Below are 20,170 nucleotides of genomic sequence, written 5' to 3'. Positions count from 1 at the left end.
AGCGTTTTTGGGAAACAATTTCCCAAACAAGACTCGTGGCAAAACTATTTACCAAATTAAGCTTCCAGAGTAAAACGCCAACCAGGATGGCGTTTTACCCTGGGCATTTATTTTTTTTAATTTTTAGTCAAGGATAAAACGCCATCAAGGGTGGCGTTTTACTGCTGGGCAATTTTTTTTAAAAAAACACATTTACACAAAAACGCTAACGCCGTTGGCGTTTTACCCTGAGTGATTTTTTTGAAAATAATTTACCCCCCTAAAGCGCCACCATGGTTGGCGTTTTATCTCTGCACACAAACACAACTACACAGCAACAGCAGCAACAACCACAAGAGCTGCAACAACAACAACAACAACCACAGGAGCTGCAACAACAACGACTACAACAACAGCAACAACGACAACCCCAACACTCTAAAACGCCAACGACGTTAGCGCTTTTGTGTTAAAAGTAAAACGCCAACGGCGTTAGCGTTTTTGTGTAAATGTTTTTTTTTAAAAAATTTGCCCAGCAGTAAAACGCCACCCTTGATGGCGTTTTACCTTTGACTAAAAATTAAAAAAAAAAATTGCCCAGGGTGGTTGGCGTTTTACCCTGAAAACTTAGTTTGATAAATAGTTTTGCCACGCGTCTTGTTTGGGAAATTGTTTTCCAAAAACGCTCAGTTTGACAATTTTTCCTTCTTATTCATTAGTGTAACATTTTACATGTGTTGACGACTTGACGTGTATGATTGTTTTATAAACAAAGAGACACGACCAAAATTTTAACCTTAGTGTAAAACTCGTGAAAATCAAAACATAGGGAGTAATTTACAAATTACAGTAGAACCTCGGAAGTACCCCGTTAAACAACACAAACCAAATAGCAAAGGGTATCTCCTCTTTCCCCCAAATTGAGGATCAACTTTGTGTCAAAAAAAAAAAATTAAAAAATTGAGGATCAACTAAGAACATTGAGAGCAAATAACTTAGGGCTACAAATTCAAACTTTTCCAGAATTTGAACTTATTCACTCGCCAGGTATAATCGTTTAATCTCTCAACTCGTTTGATTTTCTTTTTTTAGGTTTTAATTTACATTGGCAAGCTCAATTAAATTTTCAGATTTGAGGGTTCTTCGCCTGTTCGCCACTATCATGTTTCTACTGAAATTTCAATTTTTTGATTGATAATTTCATTATATTTTCAGCTCAATTTTTTGTTGATTAATGGGGTATTCAGAAGTTGTCAACAACAACTCACTACCGCCCGGGGCGTTGCAGCCTTCGCAGCCGGTACTGGTACGTCCTCCGGCTGTGGCGTTCGAGGTTTCGGGCAATGCCGCTGCACAAATGATGCCATCACAAAGAGCATCAGCAACTGCTACTAACTTTACTTATACCGCGAATGTACGTTGTTTTATAGCTCTTTTTTCAGTTGTTTTGCTATTTGGTTGAATTGATTGTGTGTATGATTTAAATAGTATGTGCAAAATTATATTTTGTTAGGGTTTTTGTACCCGTAGAATGGTATCTTAGGTGTCTTGATTTTGAAGCAAATTTGTGTCTTCAAGAGTTTAAAAGGTAGCCCCACTTAATGAAGTAGCGGTTTTGGGGTACACCGGTTTTAAGGCAGTTAATTCACTTTACCACAAAACTTACACTTTTGCCCATGTGATAAACAATTTTGTTTACCACAGAGATAAACTTGGATTTTCTCATAGTTTAAGGTAATAAAAAAAACAAACAAATGGTGTGTTCTAGAGTACAATTTACCCATATACGGAGTACTTCGTAAATATGAAAGAACCTTGCATACGTACATGTTTGTCTAGTGTGGAGGTACCTTGTAAATTGAGTATTCAAGATGTATATAGTTAGTAAATCATAGGCAGTTAGTATGGAAGAATAAGAGGTGTATTGGCTGATTTGGTCCATCTATTGTGTTTGTGTATAGTTCCTTCAATACTCATTGCATTTGATGTCAGATTAATCCATCTTTTGTTTGCGAGATTAACTTATCCCTTGATGTGCCGTTGAGAAAACAAATTAAGTTGATTAAATCGTTGATATTTATAGTTTTCTCAAAGAAAGAATGAGTTAATACATGAAGCAATTAAAATCACGCAATTCATACTTATTGTGGGGGATCATTGACATGTCTTACTGACGAAGAGTGCTTTTGGATATTTGATCTAATATCAATCCTTCTTAGTAGTTTCCTTATATTTTCAGTTATAAGAACTGTATTTGGATATATGTGATTCTGAAAAGGTTCTTACTTTATTGATCACAGACTGCTACAACTAGCGTTTTAAAAGATGCAAGTGCAGTATCTTCATCTGGTTCGTCAGCTGCACAAGCTTCTTCTAGTTCTGAGACAACTGTATCTGTTACGTCTAATGTGAGTCAAGTGACAACATCAATTACTGGTTCCCAATCATTTGAATTACACTCTGGATTGTCTACTGGCTCGATGAAACCTGGTATACCAGGGCAAGCAGCTTCTGCTGTATTGTCCTCCGGTCATTCAGTCTCTTCCTCAGTGATGGGTTCTTTTGTGCCTGCAGTGTTAAGACCTGGCATGCCAGTAGTCCCGCTTCCATCAAATCCAGCGTTTCAACCACAAGCATACCCTCCGTATGCATCTATACCTACTCCTGGTGCTTCACCTCAACCACTTTGGTTGCAGCCCCCACAAATGGGTGGACTGAGGCCTCCATTCTTACCGTATCCTCCTGCTTTTCCCGGCCCCTTTGGTTTGGCAGCACGTGGGTCTCTTCCTTCTGTTCCTGTGCCAGATGCTCAGCCTCCCGGTATCACACCTGTTAATAATCTTGGTGGTATGCACTCATCTTCTGTAGCTGCTCCTGGCGTTCAGCTAGTACATAGTTCTGTGATGCAACCCGAAGTACCACCTCCTGGGACTGGTTTGTCTTTATTATTTTAATTATTGGTGCACTAGTTTGTGTTACTTGGCTTTCTATTTTTGTAAGAAGATTTCTTTGACTTGTGCAGATAATAGTAAGCAGGTTGCTGATGCTAGTACCAATGGTACTTTTTATCAAAATCATCAATTGGATGCATGGAGTGCACATAGAACTGATTCTGGGGCTTTATATTATTATAATGCTATAACTGGGGAATCAACGTATGAAAAGCCCTCTGGTTTCAAAGGAGAGGTATTTTTTTTTTTAATTTTGGACACATTGTTGAAACTGTTTTCTTGTGAAGATTAATTTAGAATGTGTTTTTACACCCCCCCCCCCCCGGGGAAAATGTATGTTCTTCTCTTTTGTACTCTACTCTGCAACACTTTTCCGTTTTGTGATCGTTTATCTCCGTGTCCCGGTCTTTTGTATGTAGTGATTGTTTCTTTTCAAAAACTTGTCAAAACTAAATGATTGAGTATCGCAATTGAAGCATGAAGTCCAATGAGGTAAAATTTGTTAAAGATTGCATGCACACCATGATTGTAAGGAATCCATATGTTCAAAGGTGTTTTGGTTAGAGAGGCACTAAGTATTCTGCCCTCATAAGTTCAAATGATGCTATATGCTCATGCTTGATCATGCCCTGCCCTCATCTGTCGTTGTTGTTTTACTGTATGCTCACATACTATGCCCACAACTCTCGCAATGCGAGAGTTTTAGTTTGTATTTCACTATTTCAGCACGATTGCCCTAGGGATAATACGGGTTTATGGCCCTCCTTTTGTTTGTGGGAGATATAGCTGTCTTATTGGTCTCATATTAATATGTTTTCTCAAATACTCATGAAAAAAATGAAATGCAGAAAGTTGGGGTTATTGTTACTTAATTCGTTAGTAAATTTTAGGTCTAGATACGTAGTTTGCTACCTAGTACTGTAAAGTAGGCCTAAATACACCACTCATGTATTAATTCGATTTTTTTTTTCTTGGGGGGGGGGGGGGGGAGGGGGGGGGGGGTAGCGCAAATTATACTGTTGGATGAGCAGTGAAACAGCTTTCTTGTGATGATTTTATCTCTCAAAAATCAGATGTAGAAGAGGTTAGGAACCTTCACATTGAGTTCTTTAGGGATGGCCATCAGTAGAAACACATATGTACTGTTGGTAGCTAAGAACTGTCCCTTGTTATGCACTTGTAAATGGCGGATATGAGAAAAAAAAAAAGTTGCATGCTTCATTGTTTGTTACTCTTATTTATTTTCTGCTCCACACTATTAGTGCTCTTTTATCTGCCTATTGCCTTTCTCTTTTGATGAATCTGTTAACCCAGCCAAGGAATTCTCCATTTCTGTATGATCATCATTTTATTGAGAAAACATCAATAATTTGTATGGAGTGAAGTTTGGGTGGAAAGGGGTGTGTTACTCAACATTTCTTTTAAGCTGGAGGATTGAAGTAAGCTGGGAGCTGGAACAATCCTTTTGCATTATTGGTGGGGTGTGATTAAGGATGATTTTTGGTGTTATAGGAACTCAATTGATATATGGATGAGGTTATGTCTGTACTACTCCTGTATAAAAAAGACTTCAGTAAAGGGAACTTTAGGTCAATTAGTTTTACTTCAAAATTTTGCAAGGTTTTGGTTAAGGTACAGTCACAATAGTTGGGGGTGCTCCTGGCATAGTTTCTTTGGCATAGTATCAGAATGCTTTCCTTGTAAATGTTGTTGTACATGATGTTAGGAAAGACTGAAAGACATTGAAGGGGTTTTTATGTTTGAACTTGACTTTTAGAAGGCATATGATGGAGCAACCTGAAATTTCCTATGGAGTGTTTGGCGTTGGTGATACATTAAGTAGTTGAGTGTTGTGAGAGGTCTTAGGCTAGTTGGCCTTTCTCCTTGCTTTTTGAATGAATGATGGATGTTATGAGTGGTATGCTATTCATATTTGTAGAACATGATAATATTGAGGGCTTTGTCAATGATGAATAAGCTGTTGCTTTGTTTTGCTGCTTTCTGTACTTTTTTAATTTTTTCGTTGATAAGTTTGCAAGATACTGAAGTATGAATAGATTACGTTTCAGTATGGTTGTCTCAAGAGAGAACTGTAAGAGGCGAGGAAAAGGGGCCTTACTCCTTGTGTGTTGACTTAAGTGGAAGATGTTTTGAGCAGTTGGATGTTTGGAATCATGGAGCATGGTTATAGTGAGGGCTTTGTGTCAATGATGAATGAGTTGTCATATTGATTTGCTTCTTGGAGTACCATTTTTTTTACCTTTTCTTTTTCTCATTGGTAAGATTGCAAGATTTTGAAGTTAGAATATTGAATCGGTTTTGTTTTATATTTCTCATTTAGTTTTGGAGCAAGTTTACTGTCATAAGAGTCAACTTGGACTCTTGTGTAATGACTGACATTCTTTTTTGATGATCGGGTGTGATATTCATAATCTTTCTCTTGTTTAGAAATTTCCTTATGGGAATATTCTTTAAGACCGACTTCAAAATCCTTTAATTAAGAGTGTGTCTTGAAGATTGGATGAATAAATTAAGCTTATTATGAGAGGCAATCTAAAAATAAATTTTAAAATATTTTCAATGGCTTTGGATCTCCCTAATCGAATCACCATGATCCCCAGCAACCTTAGTCCATATTTAAGCTTGAAAAGTTACTTTTACTCATGAAAGCCATTGGAGTTCTGCATTCACACACTTTTTAATATTGCTGTAACACTATTAAGCCACTTCTTTGTCTTCTAAACCCATTTTTTTTTTCTGTTGTATAAAGCGGATCGGCAGCCTATCCAATATTGTTTGTTCCACAAAGGTTTGGAGAAATTAGGCAGTGGAGCAGCTTTTTTTTCCCGATCGTTCTCCTAAGTTTATTTCTCTTCGTGGCTTCCATCACTGACTATAGTCCCTTGTATACTCCATTGTTACATGACATTCTCCAGATTGGGATTAGGGGGTGCATACAAAATTTTTGGCTATTCTTAGATTCTTTTCTATGACAAAATTTCTCGAGACGCAGAAAAACCCATGCAAGTGGAAGGTCCCCTAATAGAGATATTGCATACGTGCGAGTAGTAGGATGCGTTTGTCTTTGCATGGCGAGAAAGCCAAATTTGTTTGGCACTAGCTATTTGCCTTGGAGTGGATTTTTATTTTTATATGTCGTGAGATTAGGGAAGCAATGATAGTCTTTATTTATTTATTTATTATTATTATTATTATTAATTTTTTTTTTCAATTATTCTCTATAAAATTTCCTTCAAAATCCAATGTGGGTTGGGTTGTATTCAGCATTTATCAACCGGGGTATGGGGTTGTCCCCCATTTAGGAGACATATGTACTGTAAAGACTTTAACGCTGGTTAATTATTTGTTACTCTGTAACATTTTAGCAGTTCTGTGTATATAATACTACCTTTGTTTTCCCGAGTTCTACTTATTTTCCATATATATCCAGTATGAGCTCTACTCACTTTATTCTCATTATGTATACCTTTATTCATTTTTTAACGATCTCTTACCGTCTTACCACTCACTTTGTGGGACCCTTTTATACTTAATAAATATCTTACTTGCTATCTCTCTTCTCCTTAAAGTAAAAGTACCCACATGGGTGGTCCCTTTTTGGGTATTTCTTGTTTCTGTTGTTACTCTATTGAGTAGAACTTAAAAAAATGTAAGGTATTTACTGATAGAGAATGACGAGTATGTTGGAGTAGGCTCGTGCTGGTATTTATCTATTTTATTCTATATTTATTTTATGTCCACTTCTCAGTTGATGTATGATTGTTACTGATGACATTTTCTTTCCTTTTCTTTATGGATCAAATGTGGATGCAGCCTGCAAAAGCAACTACACAGCCGACTCCTGTTGCATGGTGAGTAATTCTCATTAGGCTACATTACTTCCTTTCTATTATAATGCTCTGTTGGGCCCAAAAGCTTTAGTGTCTATTTTTCTTTGGGAAATCATTGTTGATCTTCTACAAGTATCATTTTGTTTAGATTTTTGGCATATTGCTCTATGGTTCTATTCAATGTGATGAGGTTATTTCCAGAGATTTTGCATAACTAGGAATAGCTTTTTGTACAATCTTGTCAATTTCACAAAAGTGTCCTATGTGATCTATAATTCATGTTCATTTCTCCATTATTCAATTATAAAATGCGTGGCTTAAGTTGGCCATAAGAGTGTCAACTGGCTTCTCTTTCTTCTGTATTTGATTATATATACTTCCTCTGTTGATAAATATTCACAAACATGTAATCAGCTTAATTTAATGTCGATGATCTATGTTACATGGACTTGACATGGGTATGTGTCCAAGCATCCGACTCGGCTATTTTGTGTCATACTCATGTCCGAGTGTCGAGGGTCCAACATGGGTACTTAAGGTGAAATGTAGAGTCCATGTAACATATTCAGTGATAATTATGGTTTTATGGTGGTGGTGTATATTCTGCGAGGAAATACTGCAACAGATTTGAATGGGCTGGTAATGCTGGTTGTCCGGCTTCCCCTTTTAGACCACCTGAAAGTCAAAGGCTCCTCCTAAAGCACATTTTGGTTTTTGGGCAGTTAGAAAGCGGCAGACCCCTGCCAAAGATGAACTGAAAACAAATGATTCTGATCATTGCTAGTATGTTTATATTCTTGAATTCAATAGAGAGTTGATCCATAACTTCTGATTTTTTTGTTTAGAGTGCTTCTATAATGTTCATTTGAGTAGCTGAGTTGATGTTTGTTTGGGATGTGGGAGACTGGGAGCTAGATTTTTGGCTATATGGTGATTGACAGGTGGGGAGGGAAGGAAAGGTTTGCAATGGCAAGTAATAATTTTTAAGTTTTTTAGAGGATCTTGTTAGTGGAGTCTTTATCTAGTTTAGGGTTTTTGTATTTTTTATTATTTTTATTTTTACTACTTCAAGAGTGGTGGTCTTGTAAGTCTGTTTGAGTTTCTTTGCTTAGGTTTCTTTATTGTCCCATTAATTTTATAAATATATGTTGTGTAGGGAGAAGGTGAATGGCACTGATTGGGCTCTGGTCTCCACCAATGATGGAAAAAAGTACTATTATAACACCAAAACAGAGGTAATATGACTTCTAAATGAGGTGCATTCAATCTCAACTGACTGTTATGACACATAAGATTTGGGTCCCAAGATGGATCTTATCTCCTCACTAACCACCTTGCTGGTCCTCTGTTTGGGAAGCAGTGCCGTAGAATACCCTAAATCATTAACAAATTATGTATAGTATGTAAATGCATATCACTAGCCTTGAACAAAAGTACTATGTGTAGGGACTTTCTCAAGAGATGCTTGGTGTTATCTGACTTTTCGGATTTTAAATTGACATGTCTGCAATGTATTGCAAGGATGATCTGCTTTTCATGTATAAAGTACTTTGCAATTTTCTGACAGTTGTCAATCGTCATTTTTGAAATGTACTGGTACATGTTTAGAGAATTGTCCAGTTATGATCAATGTATATAAGGTCATCCATTTGGATTTCTTGAAGTTTGTTTTCTTCATCTGTCTCCTGGCCCATTTACATGTTTTCCAATTTGTCTGCTACTCTGTTTTTATAGCTTTTAGTAACTGTTGAAATGTTAAATAACTGTTGTCTTGAATTCGCTATTTGTTTATTGTGTCATTTTAATTATTCTATGGATGTTCTCAGCCATATGTAATGTCTTTATCAGATTAGCAGCTGGCAAGTACCACTAGAGGTCACCGAGCTGAGAAAAAAGCAGGAAAATGACAACGTAAAAGAAAATTCGATTTCAATGCCAAATTCCAATGAATTAAATGAAAAAGGATCTGTTCCTACTAGTTTAAGTGCTCCTGCTCTCAACACAGGTGGTCGTGATGCCATAGCCCTTAGAGCCTCTGTTGCTCCAGGATCATCATCTGCCCTTGATTTAATTAAAAAAAAGCTTCAGGATTCAGGAGCAGCTCAGGTTACATCTTTCTCAACTACTTCGTCAGGATCAACATTGTTAGAAGTTAATGGGTCGAAAACAGTTGAGCCTACAGCTAAGGGCTCCCAGAGTGAAGGAAACAAGGATAAGCCAAAAGATGCTGAAGGAGACGGCAATGTATCTGACTCATCATCAGACTCAGAGGATGAAGATAGTGGACCAACCAAGGAGGAGCGCATAGCTCAATTCAAGGTTACTTTCTATTCCCTATTGTTGTTTTTAGTTCATTTGCATTTGGGTGCTTTGTTGTAGCATCCTTGTGATGTAGCACAGACTCATAAATTATACAATGTTGGTCAAGTGTGATGTCATTGTTTATTGATTGGGATTCATGTGGCTAAAGGCTTTAGTGATGTTTCTTTGGTGAAGATATAAGGAATAATGTCTATTTGTGTTATCACATGGTGATGTTTCTTTGGTGGAGGCTATCTGTTGTGCTCTGAATCCATCAGATTGCTTCGATTAGACTTGAGGTCATAATAAATACAGTATATGAAGTTTGGAAGGCAAAGGGGCTCAATATTTTGTGGCTTAAATGCTGGATGCTTTGTTTTCCAAATCGTGGCTGTTTTGGTTGAAGAGGATTGATAGATTTTTCCGTGTCGGGACTCTTCTTTGGTTATCATCTGGGAGTGAGTAAAGTAAGCTTCTTTTTAGGCTCACATTCATGGGGATTTCCTTAATGTGTTAGTTTTAGGTGTATAGAGAGACTTTTTATAGCCTTGAATTTTTTTGGATTTCTGGTCCCTCACTTTGTATTAGTTTTGCTATTCAATGAATTTTGTTTTAAAATCTAAAATTGAATCCCACAACCTTGATTGAAAAACAAGAATAGAACAGAATTCGTTTACTCAAACTGAGATTTATATTGCATGTAGACTGAGTGACCTGTTTGAAAGAGTATTCTTAGGGTCTTACTATAACATGGTGCTCTAGAGTATTGGCTGTGGTTTTTCTTGCATGTCTTATTATACTTGCAAAGTTCCCAGCTAGTTGAAGCTTGCCACTGTATCCTTAAGGTGGGGGCTATCTGGTATGTTCCTTGCAAATGCATCTTTCATTCTAATTAAATCTCAGAATCAGAGATTTAAAAGGTGAAGGATTTTGTTTGAGCTATTTAAGAATACTACTGCGTATTAATGACTGGCTGTATATTTGAATCCTTTGGTTTTTTTTTTTTTTTTTTTTTTTTTTTTTTTTTTTTTTTTTTTTTTTTTGAGAAGTATTTGGATCCATATAAGTTTCCTGCTTATGGGCCTGCACTTACTTTTTGCAGTTTGACCTTGATCGGCTGATTATGGGAGAGTGGATATTCTGATTTTATATTTGATGATGCATGTAAAGAGTGCATGTGTTCTTGCTGTTTGCATGTATTGATATTCTATAGATGTTGCCTAGATTGGAATGTAATCTAGATTAGGGTTTAATAATGAGATTATAGGCTTTTGGGTCTTTAATTTGATCCCCATTACATCGAAGGTAACTTTCTTATGTAAAAAAATTAAACAATGGAAAAAATGGTCACTGTCTATTTACTAAGGGTGTGTTGACTGTGTTCTGTTCACCTAAACTTATCTGAACTTATTTTAGTTATAGATTGAACTTGGGTAGCCCATATTAACCCTTATTTGAACTTATTTTATCTGAAATTATATGAACTTTATTTTTCCTGATATATTTATAAATAAGGTGAACAAAGTAGGGGGTATATTCTTGATTAGAAAAATAGCTTATTTATTTTGAAAGGATCTTATTTTCTTTTTAAGAGTCCAATTTAGGCTATTAGTTAGATGTAATAGACAGACAAGGCAAGTAAATAAAGATTAAAGCTTGAATCTTTGATTGAAAATGGCAAAAGGGTTACAAAGTGATAGACTTAATAGCTTTAGGCTATTGAGGCTATATCTCTCTAACAACGGCTTTAAATCACTAAGGTTTCCCCAATACAAATTTTTGAATATCTTCCTTCTACTACTCTCTACCTATTTATATTACATTACTACTTAGCTAAGCCAGTACAACTTTAATTGCTACCCTTACTTTTTTTTGTCTTCATCCCTAAAAGCCAACATGGCAGCTAATAAGCCAACCTAAAAACTACTGCAGCTTTAAGGTAGTGCTTCCCCTTGTAGTGGTGTGTTAGCCTACCCCTTTTTTCTGCTTCCTGCTGCAAGTGTGAAGAACATGTGGTGTGTTGGCCTGATTCGTTACATTATCCCCCTAATTATCAAAACTAAAAGTTCTCCCTATCCTTAATAATTGGCCACATCTGAGTTGGGGTTTTTATTTAGGAATCTAGACGCTAAATATCAGAATTTGCTTCTCCATGTAAATTTTATATTCCCGTTGTCAATTTATTCTTTCTTTGGAATTCTTATAGGGTTATCATTAAGTTTATGTGAGAAGTTTCAACTTTTTATTTTTTATTAATTTCGGAATGCAAAAGAGTATTTTAAAATGAACTAAATTTGAAGTGTGGTCTATTATTTTGGGTCAGAAAGAGCAGTCCTTTTGTTTTTTAAGCTGGCAAGCAACATTGCATTAATTTAACCACCCATTTATTGCAATTTGGTTTAAGTAACATAGGGTGATCTTGCATGATCTGGAATTTCAGGATATGCTAAAAGAACGTGGAGTGGCACCTTTCTCTAAGTGGGATAAAGAATTGCCGAAGATTGTATTTGATCCACGCTTCAAGGTTCGTTCAATTCAAGATTTGGAATGTTCTGTATTGAGGATCCAGGGCTCTGCAAAGGGTTTTCCTTAAGCAGGTCTAATCAGATAAATTTACCTGCTGAATAGATTCCCATGTAATATCTTGCTGCACTCTGCTATCTTGTCTATAAGCTGCATATGAGTTTTTTTACGTACCATCAAAATTAGAATTCATTCCTTCAAAATAGGTATTTTGCAGCTGCATAGATTGTTTAGCTCTAATGTAATGTTAATTAAGTTTATATATCTGACTACATTGCTTATGAAGTTCATGCCAAATGAGGTTCTTGTGTTTTTTTCTGATTAATTTACTATCAACATGTAGTCTGAAAATAAACGTTTTTGTTGAGTACGGGTGGGCCATGTGCGCATGCTAATTAGCTGGCCTAAATATAGAATTTTCAGTTTGTCTGAAGTTCCTTGATTGTTTAGCTGCTTTCTTTTCTATTTGAATTCCTTAAGACAGTTTGAAATCGTATGTTTTCTTTCCTCATAAACTAATGTAAATTTCTTTACATGTAAATAAAAGAAAAGTGGCCAACTGATAAGCGTTCCAATGAGCAGCATGAAAAGTTCTTTGGGCTTTATTTAATGCTATGCCCAATGTCATGAGCCTACAAGTACAAATTTTAGACCCATCAGAACTTGCTAGAAGTCAGCTTCCTAGCTGCCATAACTTTTGAGTTTTCATCACTGCATTAGGGACACATATGATATATATTTGTTGTTAAAGTCTGTATCACCAGAGATTCTTACCGTGAATGATATTGGTTTGTGTATGCTGTAGATGCTTGCTGCTGGGTGTCCTTGCCTTTGCTATGCTTAACTGATTAACTCCCCCACTAAGTCCCAATTTATTTCTTCCTCTTTTCAATCAGTCCTGCCATTAAAAAAAGTTTGTTTCCCCCCCCCTTCCATCTGTAGGCAATACCTACTTATGCTGAACGACGATTGTTATTTGAGCATTTTGTTCGTACACGAGCTGAACAGGAGCGTAAGGAAAAACGAGCGGCTCAAAAGGCTGCAGTGGAGGGTTTCAAGCAATTGTTGGAAGAGTCAAAAGAGGTGGTTACGATATTAATTTTGCTTTGGCTCAACTTTTTTTGTATTTGCTGTAGAGAATATTATGTCCATACGGAAGGAGGGTGCACTTCTAAATTTAATTTAAAATTAATTCTTGCACGAAGACATGAAGTTTTCTTACTTGAGTTTAATTTTTTTTTTTTTTTTTCTTTTCTTTTTTCAGGATATTGACCATACTACTGATTATTATACATTTAGGAAGAGATGGGGCCATGATCCACGATTTGAGGCTTTGGAGCGCAAGGATCGAGAGGCTTTGCTTAATGAGAGGTACAATGGCTTTATTGTGCTTCGTACTTTCTTCCGTTCTTCACTATCTTGACCTCATTTTTCTTGAATTTATTTTGGACTGTCTTTCATAATGTTTTATTTGGACTAGATACATTAAACAGACATAGTTGCTCAATGCTTAATGGAAGTGCTTTTCTTTATTTTGGCCAAGTTTTCTTTTCCCAAGTTAAGCTTGGGCCAGAGGGCCAATAGAGTCTTTTTTTTTGAGTTGTCGATTGGGTAGTTCAGTATGGTTGCTAAACCTGCTTCCTCTGCCTCATACCCAGTTACCTACTTGCTTTGCTGGTTTATTATTTTGGAATCAGCTAAGTGTTTTTTTTGCAAGCCTGCAACTCTGTACATAAGTATATAACATATAATCTCTGGACTATGATTTCAAATGAAATGAAAAATGATCATAATTATTCCTTGTGGTTTCTTGAACTCTCTCAATATTGCAGAAATTCCCTTAAGCTCACATCTACGAGGGTGCCCCAAATTATTTTCATGATAAACAAAAAATCGTTTATCTAGTGGCAGTTCTGTAAATAAATCAACAAAATATCCCAGTCAGCATGGCATTTTCGTAAATAAATCAACATTAGTGGGTTCCGTATTTAATAAAAGTTGTTGAATTATTTACAGAAATGCCATTAGATAAACACTCTTTTGTTTATCATGAAGATAATCTTGTATTTTCTCCACATCTGCTATAGGCTCTTACAGCTTGTTTGGTAGATTATTTATGGTGATGGAAATGAGCCTACAAATTTACATATAAAATTATAAATTCATTATTATTACCTCTATTTATCACTGTTTATCAAATCAGCTCTTTAAGTCACAAGTTTCATGTCCTAAGCTAATACCCTTTGTTCTGCTTTAATCTACAACCTTTGAGCTTTCTCTATTCATCTTTGGTTCTTCTTTAATAGTTATGTGCTTTAATATATTAAATCATGTCTTGTACAGTTTTACTTTCTATCCATTCTCTCTGATCCATGTTGAAAAATATTCAAGTATTAAATTGTTCAGAGTTTCAGCAGTGATGCTTGAGTTCTTCTCTTTGCTCACTTATCAAGTGACATGGTAGAAATTCTAGCTAATGGTGAATTGTACAAGTCCTTGTATCGACCTGGCACAAAGCACCACAGTTGTATTTAGTTTTGTCGAAACTCGAAAGTGTGTTGGACATAAATCAACATGATTTCTAGTTCTGCCTTTGTGATTTGTTCTTATACCTGTTTTGTAAACGTCGTGAAATTGATGATCATCACTCCTTATCTCAAAAACTGACTTAAGATTTAGAATTTTTTTGTTCCATATACTTTCCATCTTGTACATTGTGTGATTTTATTGATTGCATTCATCTCTCAAGAATATCTCAAGTTCTTTCTCTATTGTTTGAACATTATTTTGTGAATTGCAGGGTTCTTTCACTAAAGAGGGCTGCTGAAGAAAAAGCCCGAGCTGAACGTGCGGTTGCTGTTTCTAATTTTAAATCCATGCTTCAAGAAAGAGGGGACATAACAGCAAGTTCTCGTTGGTCCAGGGTGAGTGCTTTATAGTGTGGTTTCAGAACAATGTTTAATATTGTGGCTTTGATGAGTGTACTGATATCAGAAATTGTGGAGATGTAGTGAAGTTGATAAAGGAAGAACTGTACCGTATAACATCGTTATATCATTTAATTTCTATTTTACAAATTTGGACCGCCCTTCCTGTTGATTGTTGTATTTGTTTGAGCGGTGTATTTACATTAGTTTTTTTTGTGAAATTGAAGACACAGAGTGCAACTCAAACATTAGGTGTGCTCGGTGTTGTTAATAGTTTCTGTTAACTAAAATACATATTCTTGGAAAAAGGTCTTTTCAATTTGAGTTATCAACTTATACATTTAACATTTAAAATTCCAGCAGAAAACTGAAAGCTCTCCATAACTCATACATCTACACGTGCTAATCCTACTGAGAGTCTCATCTGCCAGCACAAGCCCCCCAAAAGAATATCTATATATGTTGAGGCTTTGAATGAAAGCTACCATGGAACTTCCTCTTTTTTTCTGGTTACCAATTAGAATTGGCTTAGAAGACTTGGCTATTAAGTTGGTTGTGAAATGTCAAGTTTCTTAAATTTATTGGTACAAGGTTATGCAAAAGTTAATGACTTCAATTCAATAGGTTTTGTCTTATGCTTTAATAGAAACTTGCTTGCAGCTTTATTAATAAGAACTAATGTCACAGGTGAAGGATGGCCTTCGGGACGACAGCAGGTACAAAGCTGTAAAGCATGAAGATCGAGAGGTTTTCTTTAATGAATACATATCGGAGTTAAAGGCTGCTGATGATGAAGCTGAGAGGGCAGAAAAGGCAAAAAGGGAGGAACAGGTACAGAAGTTGCTTAAGTTAGGATATCTGTTAGCGCCCCCCCCCCCTCTCCCTTTTTTTTTTTTTTTTTTTTTTTTTTTCCCTTAAAAGGTGTTAATGAGCAGAAATCTAGGTCAAAGCCTTCCACCCTCCTGGTGTGTTCTTATTATGTACTTCTTGAATTACCATACAAAATTTTCACATCTTGTGTTCAACACAACCATGTGTTTGCTCTTAATCTTTACAGAAAGAGTCTTCTAAATACTTCTGTGGTTACTCAAATTTAATATGCGTTGTGTTATGGTTGAAGAACCATCTTCTCTTTTCAATGCTGATGATGACATTTGCAACGGATCTGGTTCCCCAAATTGTTATTTATTTATTTGTTTATATATTTATTTATTTATCCTTCTTAATTTTTATTAACGTACAACAAAAGTGAACTGGAAAGCTCTTGAGTAGTAAGTACCTTGGAATAATGATTCCCTTTAAAATTTAAGAAGTAATTTGAATCGCCTGATTATCAGCTTATCATATGTACCGAATCACTATACTTACAATCGGTAGAGTACTGTGTATCTAGGAAATTTTGTTTACCTACTCCTGGAAAGTTAGAGTGCTAGTAGGATAAGGTTGCCTTTTTTTTTTTTTTTTTTGAATAATGCTCTGTTATAATTTTTTTTATACGACTCTGTTGTGGTAAATGAAGATCCTTTAAATATGCTGCTCTATTGCAGGAGAAATTGAAAGAGCGCGAGAGGGAATTTCGAAAGAGAAAAGAAAGAGAGGAGCAAGAGATGGAGAGAGTACGGGTGAAGGTTCGTAGAAAGGAAGCAGTTGCATCATATCAAGCATTACTGGTTGAAACAATAAAAAATCCTCAGGTAAATTCTTGATTTCCAGATTACCATCATTTTTTTATGGAAGGCACACTGGGGCATTGGTGGGGTTCTTAGTCTCAGTAGTGCCAGCAGAATTACTGGCTTAATTCCCAGAGTTACGGGTGCAGGAGCTAGAAGAGCTTACCACTCTTTCAAGTTTAAACTCCTCATCCTCAATTGTCATTTTTATAGTGTCTCACCATTCTTGTCATTCATGTTCCTTGATCCCTCCCATATTCCAGATACAAACCACCATTTAAAATCTGTAGGGGGTTACAGTACACCAACTACGACTTTAAAGTATCCATGTAATCGAATACACCAGCATTTGTTGTATAAGAATATCACCCTGAAATTCTTCCGTTTTGAACAACTTGAACTAATGTTGGCTCTTTAGCCGTATTTGAGTTTCCATATTGACATACAAACTTTCTTTATTGAACTTTTGTGATGGATCTGCTTTCTAGAACTGTAGTCTATTCAATTTCTGGCACTCTTATTAGGTCAATGGCTAGTTCATGTTTGCCAACTTCTATTACTAGGCATCTTGGACGGAGTCAAAACCTAAACTTGCGAAAGATCCACAAGGACGTGCATCCAATCCTGATTTGGATGAATCTGACTTGGAGAAGCTCTTTCGAGAACATGTCAAGATGCTTTATGAGGTATGCAGTAGGAGAGTTATGATCATCTTCTTTTCAATTTAATGGCCTTTGCTGTGCCTTTTGGTCCTGTAAATTATCATTACTGTTCCAATCCTCTGAGCTGACAAAAGTGCTGAAATCTCGTTCGTGAATTTGTTCTGGTATTTCTAATTTGCTAATTATTGTGTATTTTTTTTTTTTTGTACATTATACATTTTTTAGCAATTGGCTTTCGGCAATTTTTTTTGTTGGGCCCTTGAGAGGGGTGTGGGGGTTGTAAAATTGATAACGTAAGTTGTAAAAATGCTATAATGCTTCATTATAATGTTTGATATAAGTTTTTGCTACAATGCATATAGTGCTGTTTGAGTTTATTTGCTGCCTTTCTGAATTTTATGACACAAATGCTGACCCTAGTACTTATACCAAGAAGTTGCATCTGTTTCGTAGTTAGAATCATGTAGTTTGGTTAGCTCTAAGCTGTATTTGAGAGACATGTGGCAAAAAGAAGTAATAGGGGGACTTTGATTATGTGTTAAGGCCTCTGTGTGTGGGTGGGTGGGTGGGGGGGGGGGGGGGCATTGTTGGGAAGGGAGTGAAAGCAGTTACTCCAAAATATGAATTGTGTTCTGAATAATTGGGATGGTGACTGTAACACCTTGTTTGGATTGAAGGAAATGGAGGGAAGGGAAGGGAAATGGAGGGATGGACTATCTTTCATTTGGATAACAAAGGAGAGATTTGGAAGGAAAACTCATCATTCTTCCATCCCCTCCCCTTCTCCTTCCTCCCTTTCTTTTCCTTCAGTGTTCTGAATAGTTGAGATGGTGGCTGGAAGTGGAAGTGTAATATCATACAATTAACAGTTCCATATGCTATTTTGGATGTCTAAGAGAAGTTTGAAGCAAACATATTTCAAATACGAAGTGTATTAATAGATTGGTAAGATTTCCCAAGTTTCTCCTTGCTTGGAACGAGTGAGGAAAGAGGGCCTGGACACGCCTATTATACAGCTTTGTATGGATAAGTATGATGCACAGAGTTAGATGTGAAGCGTATCATGCGAATTGTGAAAATTACGTAGTTATCCCATTAAATTACCCACTCCTTAATTATAACGGTTAGGGCAGGGTGACAATTTTTTTGGATTGAGGATCTGTGACTGCCTACCTAAAACAGGCATTTATTACATGTGCCAAACCTGCTAATTTGAGTTTGGCTTTCTGTATGATTGTGCATAATCTTGCTCGTGCTTGATCGTATGCTGCAATTTATCTGGATGGAGGATCTGAGTAAACCTCTGCTGCGAATTATTCTTATTAAATACTTCATGTGTCTTAGATTAGTTTCCTTTTTCATCTATCCTAAAATAGTTTAACACTTCCTTTTTGTAGGAAAGGTACCACACACCACCTTTTTTTAAATATTTCATACCTCTCCTTTTAGACCCACTCTCTCCCTTCACACATGTTTTCATTGAAGTAACAACACAATATGCCCCACAAACTCCTACCATATATTTTTCAATTGAAATGACACTAAGTTATTGAACAACTTATCTCCTAAAACACTGTGCACCAATTAGTTTGTGAAAATTTCGATCTACTTTGGAGCGGATTTAGTTCCACAAGGTTTTTGTGATTTAACTTTCAGCTTGATCATATTTTCTGTACCCACCCCTGCCCCAGCCACCCAGGCTTGTTTAACTTGGAGTTTGTTGCCTCTTTCAATGTCCAGAGGTGTGCACATGACTTTAGAGCTCTTTTGGCGGAGGTTATAACTCCTGAAGCCGCAACAAAAGAGACAGAAGACGGGAGAACTGTTCTTAGCTCTTGGTCTACTGCTAAAAGATTTCTGAAATCAGACCCTAGGTATTCGAAAATGCCTAGAAAAGATAGAGAAGCACTTTGGAAAAGGCATGCAGAGGAAATGCAGCGTAAGCAAAAAGATGCTGCTGAACAGAAGGGAGAGAAGTATAACGAATCTAAAAGTAGGAATTCAAATGATTCTGTGAGGCCTTCCTCAGCATCCAGAAGTGGGCAGGATTGGAGATAGTCCTTTCTACGAGGTAATGAGCTCTGTTTATATTGTATTTGTATAACTAAACACATTTTTACAATATTTGTAGTGTAGAAGAATATATTGTATGCTGGAAGACTGGGATTTCTTGTAACAGTTGACTGAGTGAGGTTGAAACATTGAAGCACTGATACTTGAGTTAAAATACAATGAAACTGTATACTCTCTGTCCTCAAATAAAGGCCCCATTTCTTCTTAGGCTCAAGAATCTAGGAGTTAAAAATTGTAGAGTAGGTTTTGCTGATTAAAGGTGCATAATATAAGTTGGTATATTTTAATGTTTATTATTATGTGGTGAGAAAAAAAATGTGGTTTTTTAATTTAAGTGAAATATTAGAAAAAAATAAAATAAAATTAGCTAGTTAATTTAATGTTTGTTTGTCTGGCTTTTTGTGTGAACTCAACTCATATATGAAATGGAAACTTTATTTGGGGACAAGCATTTTGTGAGAAAAGGTAATTATATTGGGGATGGAGGGAGTACACGTGTGAAGATCAATAGAAAATTATGATTTCTTGCAATTTTAATGCTTCTGTATTCAAATTGGACCTGATGATGTGTATGGATGACATTTTGATAATCAGATTTATGTTACGAATGAGTTGAATACCCCATCCGGTCGGGCAACTTTCTCTTTGGCCTACTTCCTCTCAAACCACAGGTTTGAAGTTTAAACGTCTTCTGAGCGATAGTGGATTGGAAATTTTGGTTATATCGAAGGTTTTGATGACTTGCTGATTGACATTGCTGCACGTGGAAAACATAGAACCTAACTGAGCTCCATGAGAGCATGCTGCATGTCGCAGAGAGATGAAGATGCTGTGATATTTGCAAGACACCATCACTAAATCACCTCATGCGAGAGTCTGATCTGTAGACAATAGTACAATACATGATATAGTTGGATGAATTAGAAAAATACATGAAGCCTAGAAAATTGTAGCAGTAGGCTTTCATCCCCTTTATTTCTCCCTATCAACATTCTGTTGCGAATATCTTCTGTACATAATTATTAAATTAGTTTTTTGTACGTAACCTAAATTAAGGGATACTTTCTGATAGTAACTGCTAACTTTTCTCCATATGTAGTCTGTGGATTTGCTCGTGTTCGTCATAATTTTATATTTGCTACTGTTTCAATGTGTTATTGTGTTCTGATGCATGTATTTCTTGTTAGCCCAACCCCATTCAGCTGATGTTGTATACTTCACTTTCAAACAACT

At 36.2% G+C, this 20,170-nt stretch overlaps 1 protein-coding gene across 2 annotated transcripts; it reads left to right on the top strand.

Moving 5' to 3' along the window:
- The first annotated feature begins 714 nt into the window (after positions 1 to 714).
- Positions 715 to 20,089, top strand: LOC110691977 (pre-mRNA-processing protein 40C-like). 2 transcript variants are annotated; one of them, XM_021868963.1, is made up of 16 exons: positions 715 to 1,026; positions 1,195 to 1,393; positions 2,280 to 2,913; positions 3,002 to 3,165; positions 6,765 to 6,802; positions 7,938 to 8,016; positions 8,630 to 9,100; positions 11,523 to 11,606; positions 12,548 to 12,688; positions 12,870 to 12,976; positions 14,406 to 14,529; positions 15,220 to 15,363; positions 16,080 to 16,226; positions 16,766 to 16,888; positions 18,605 to 18,935; positions 19,532 to 20,089. In XM_021868963.1, exons 2-15 carry the CDS (start codon positions 1,214 to 1,216, stop codon positions 18,920 to 18,922), a joined length of 2,754 nt encoding a protein of 917 aa, XP_021724655.1. In that variant the 5' UTR covers positions 715 to 1,026; positions 1,195 to 1,213; the 3' UTR covers positions 18,923 to 18,935; positions 19,532 to 20,089. The 2 variants fall into 2 exon arrangements, with proteins under 2 accessions (XP_021724655.1, XP_021724656.1); XM_021868964.1 differs by having other exon boundaries at positions 716 to 1,026; positions 1,227 to 1,393.
- The last annotated feature ends 81 nt before the right edge of the window (positions 20,090 to 20,170 follow it).

The sequence above is a fragment of the Chenopodium quinoa genome, unplaced genomic scaffold (genome assembly GCF_001683475.1).
Source record: "Chenopodium quinoa cultivar QQ74 unplaced genomic scaffold, ASM168347v1, whole genome shotgun sequence".
NCBI classification, from domain to species: domain Eukaryota; kingdom Viridiplantae; phylum Streptophyta; class Magnoliopsida; order Caryophyllales; family Amaranthaceae; genus Chenopodium; species Chenopodium quinoa.
The sequence above is the reverse complement of the archived record's forward strand: the minus strand, read 5'-3'. Positions and strand labels throughout refer to the sequence as shown.

Coding starts and splice junctions, on each gene's coding strand:
- LOC110691977 (XM_021868963.1), top strand. CDS start 1,214: ATGGGGTATTCAGAAGTTGTCAACAACAACTCACTACCGCCCGGGGCG. Junction 3,166..6,764: donor CCTCTGGTTTCAAAGGAGAG/GTATTTTTTTTT, acceptor ATGTGGATGCAG/CCTGCAAAAGCAACTACACA. Junction 14,530..15,219: donor CAAGTTCTCGTTGGTCCAGG/GTGAGTGCTTTA, acceptor CTAATGTCACAG/GTGAAGGATGGCCTTCGGGA.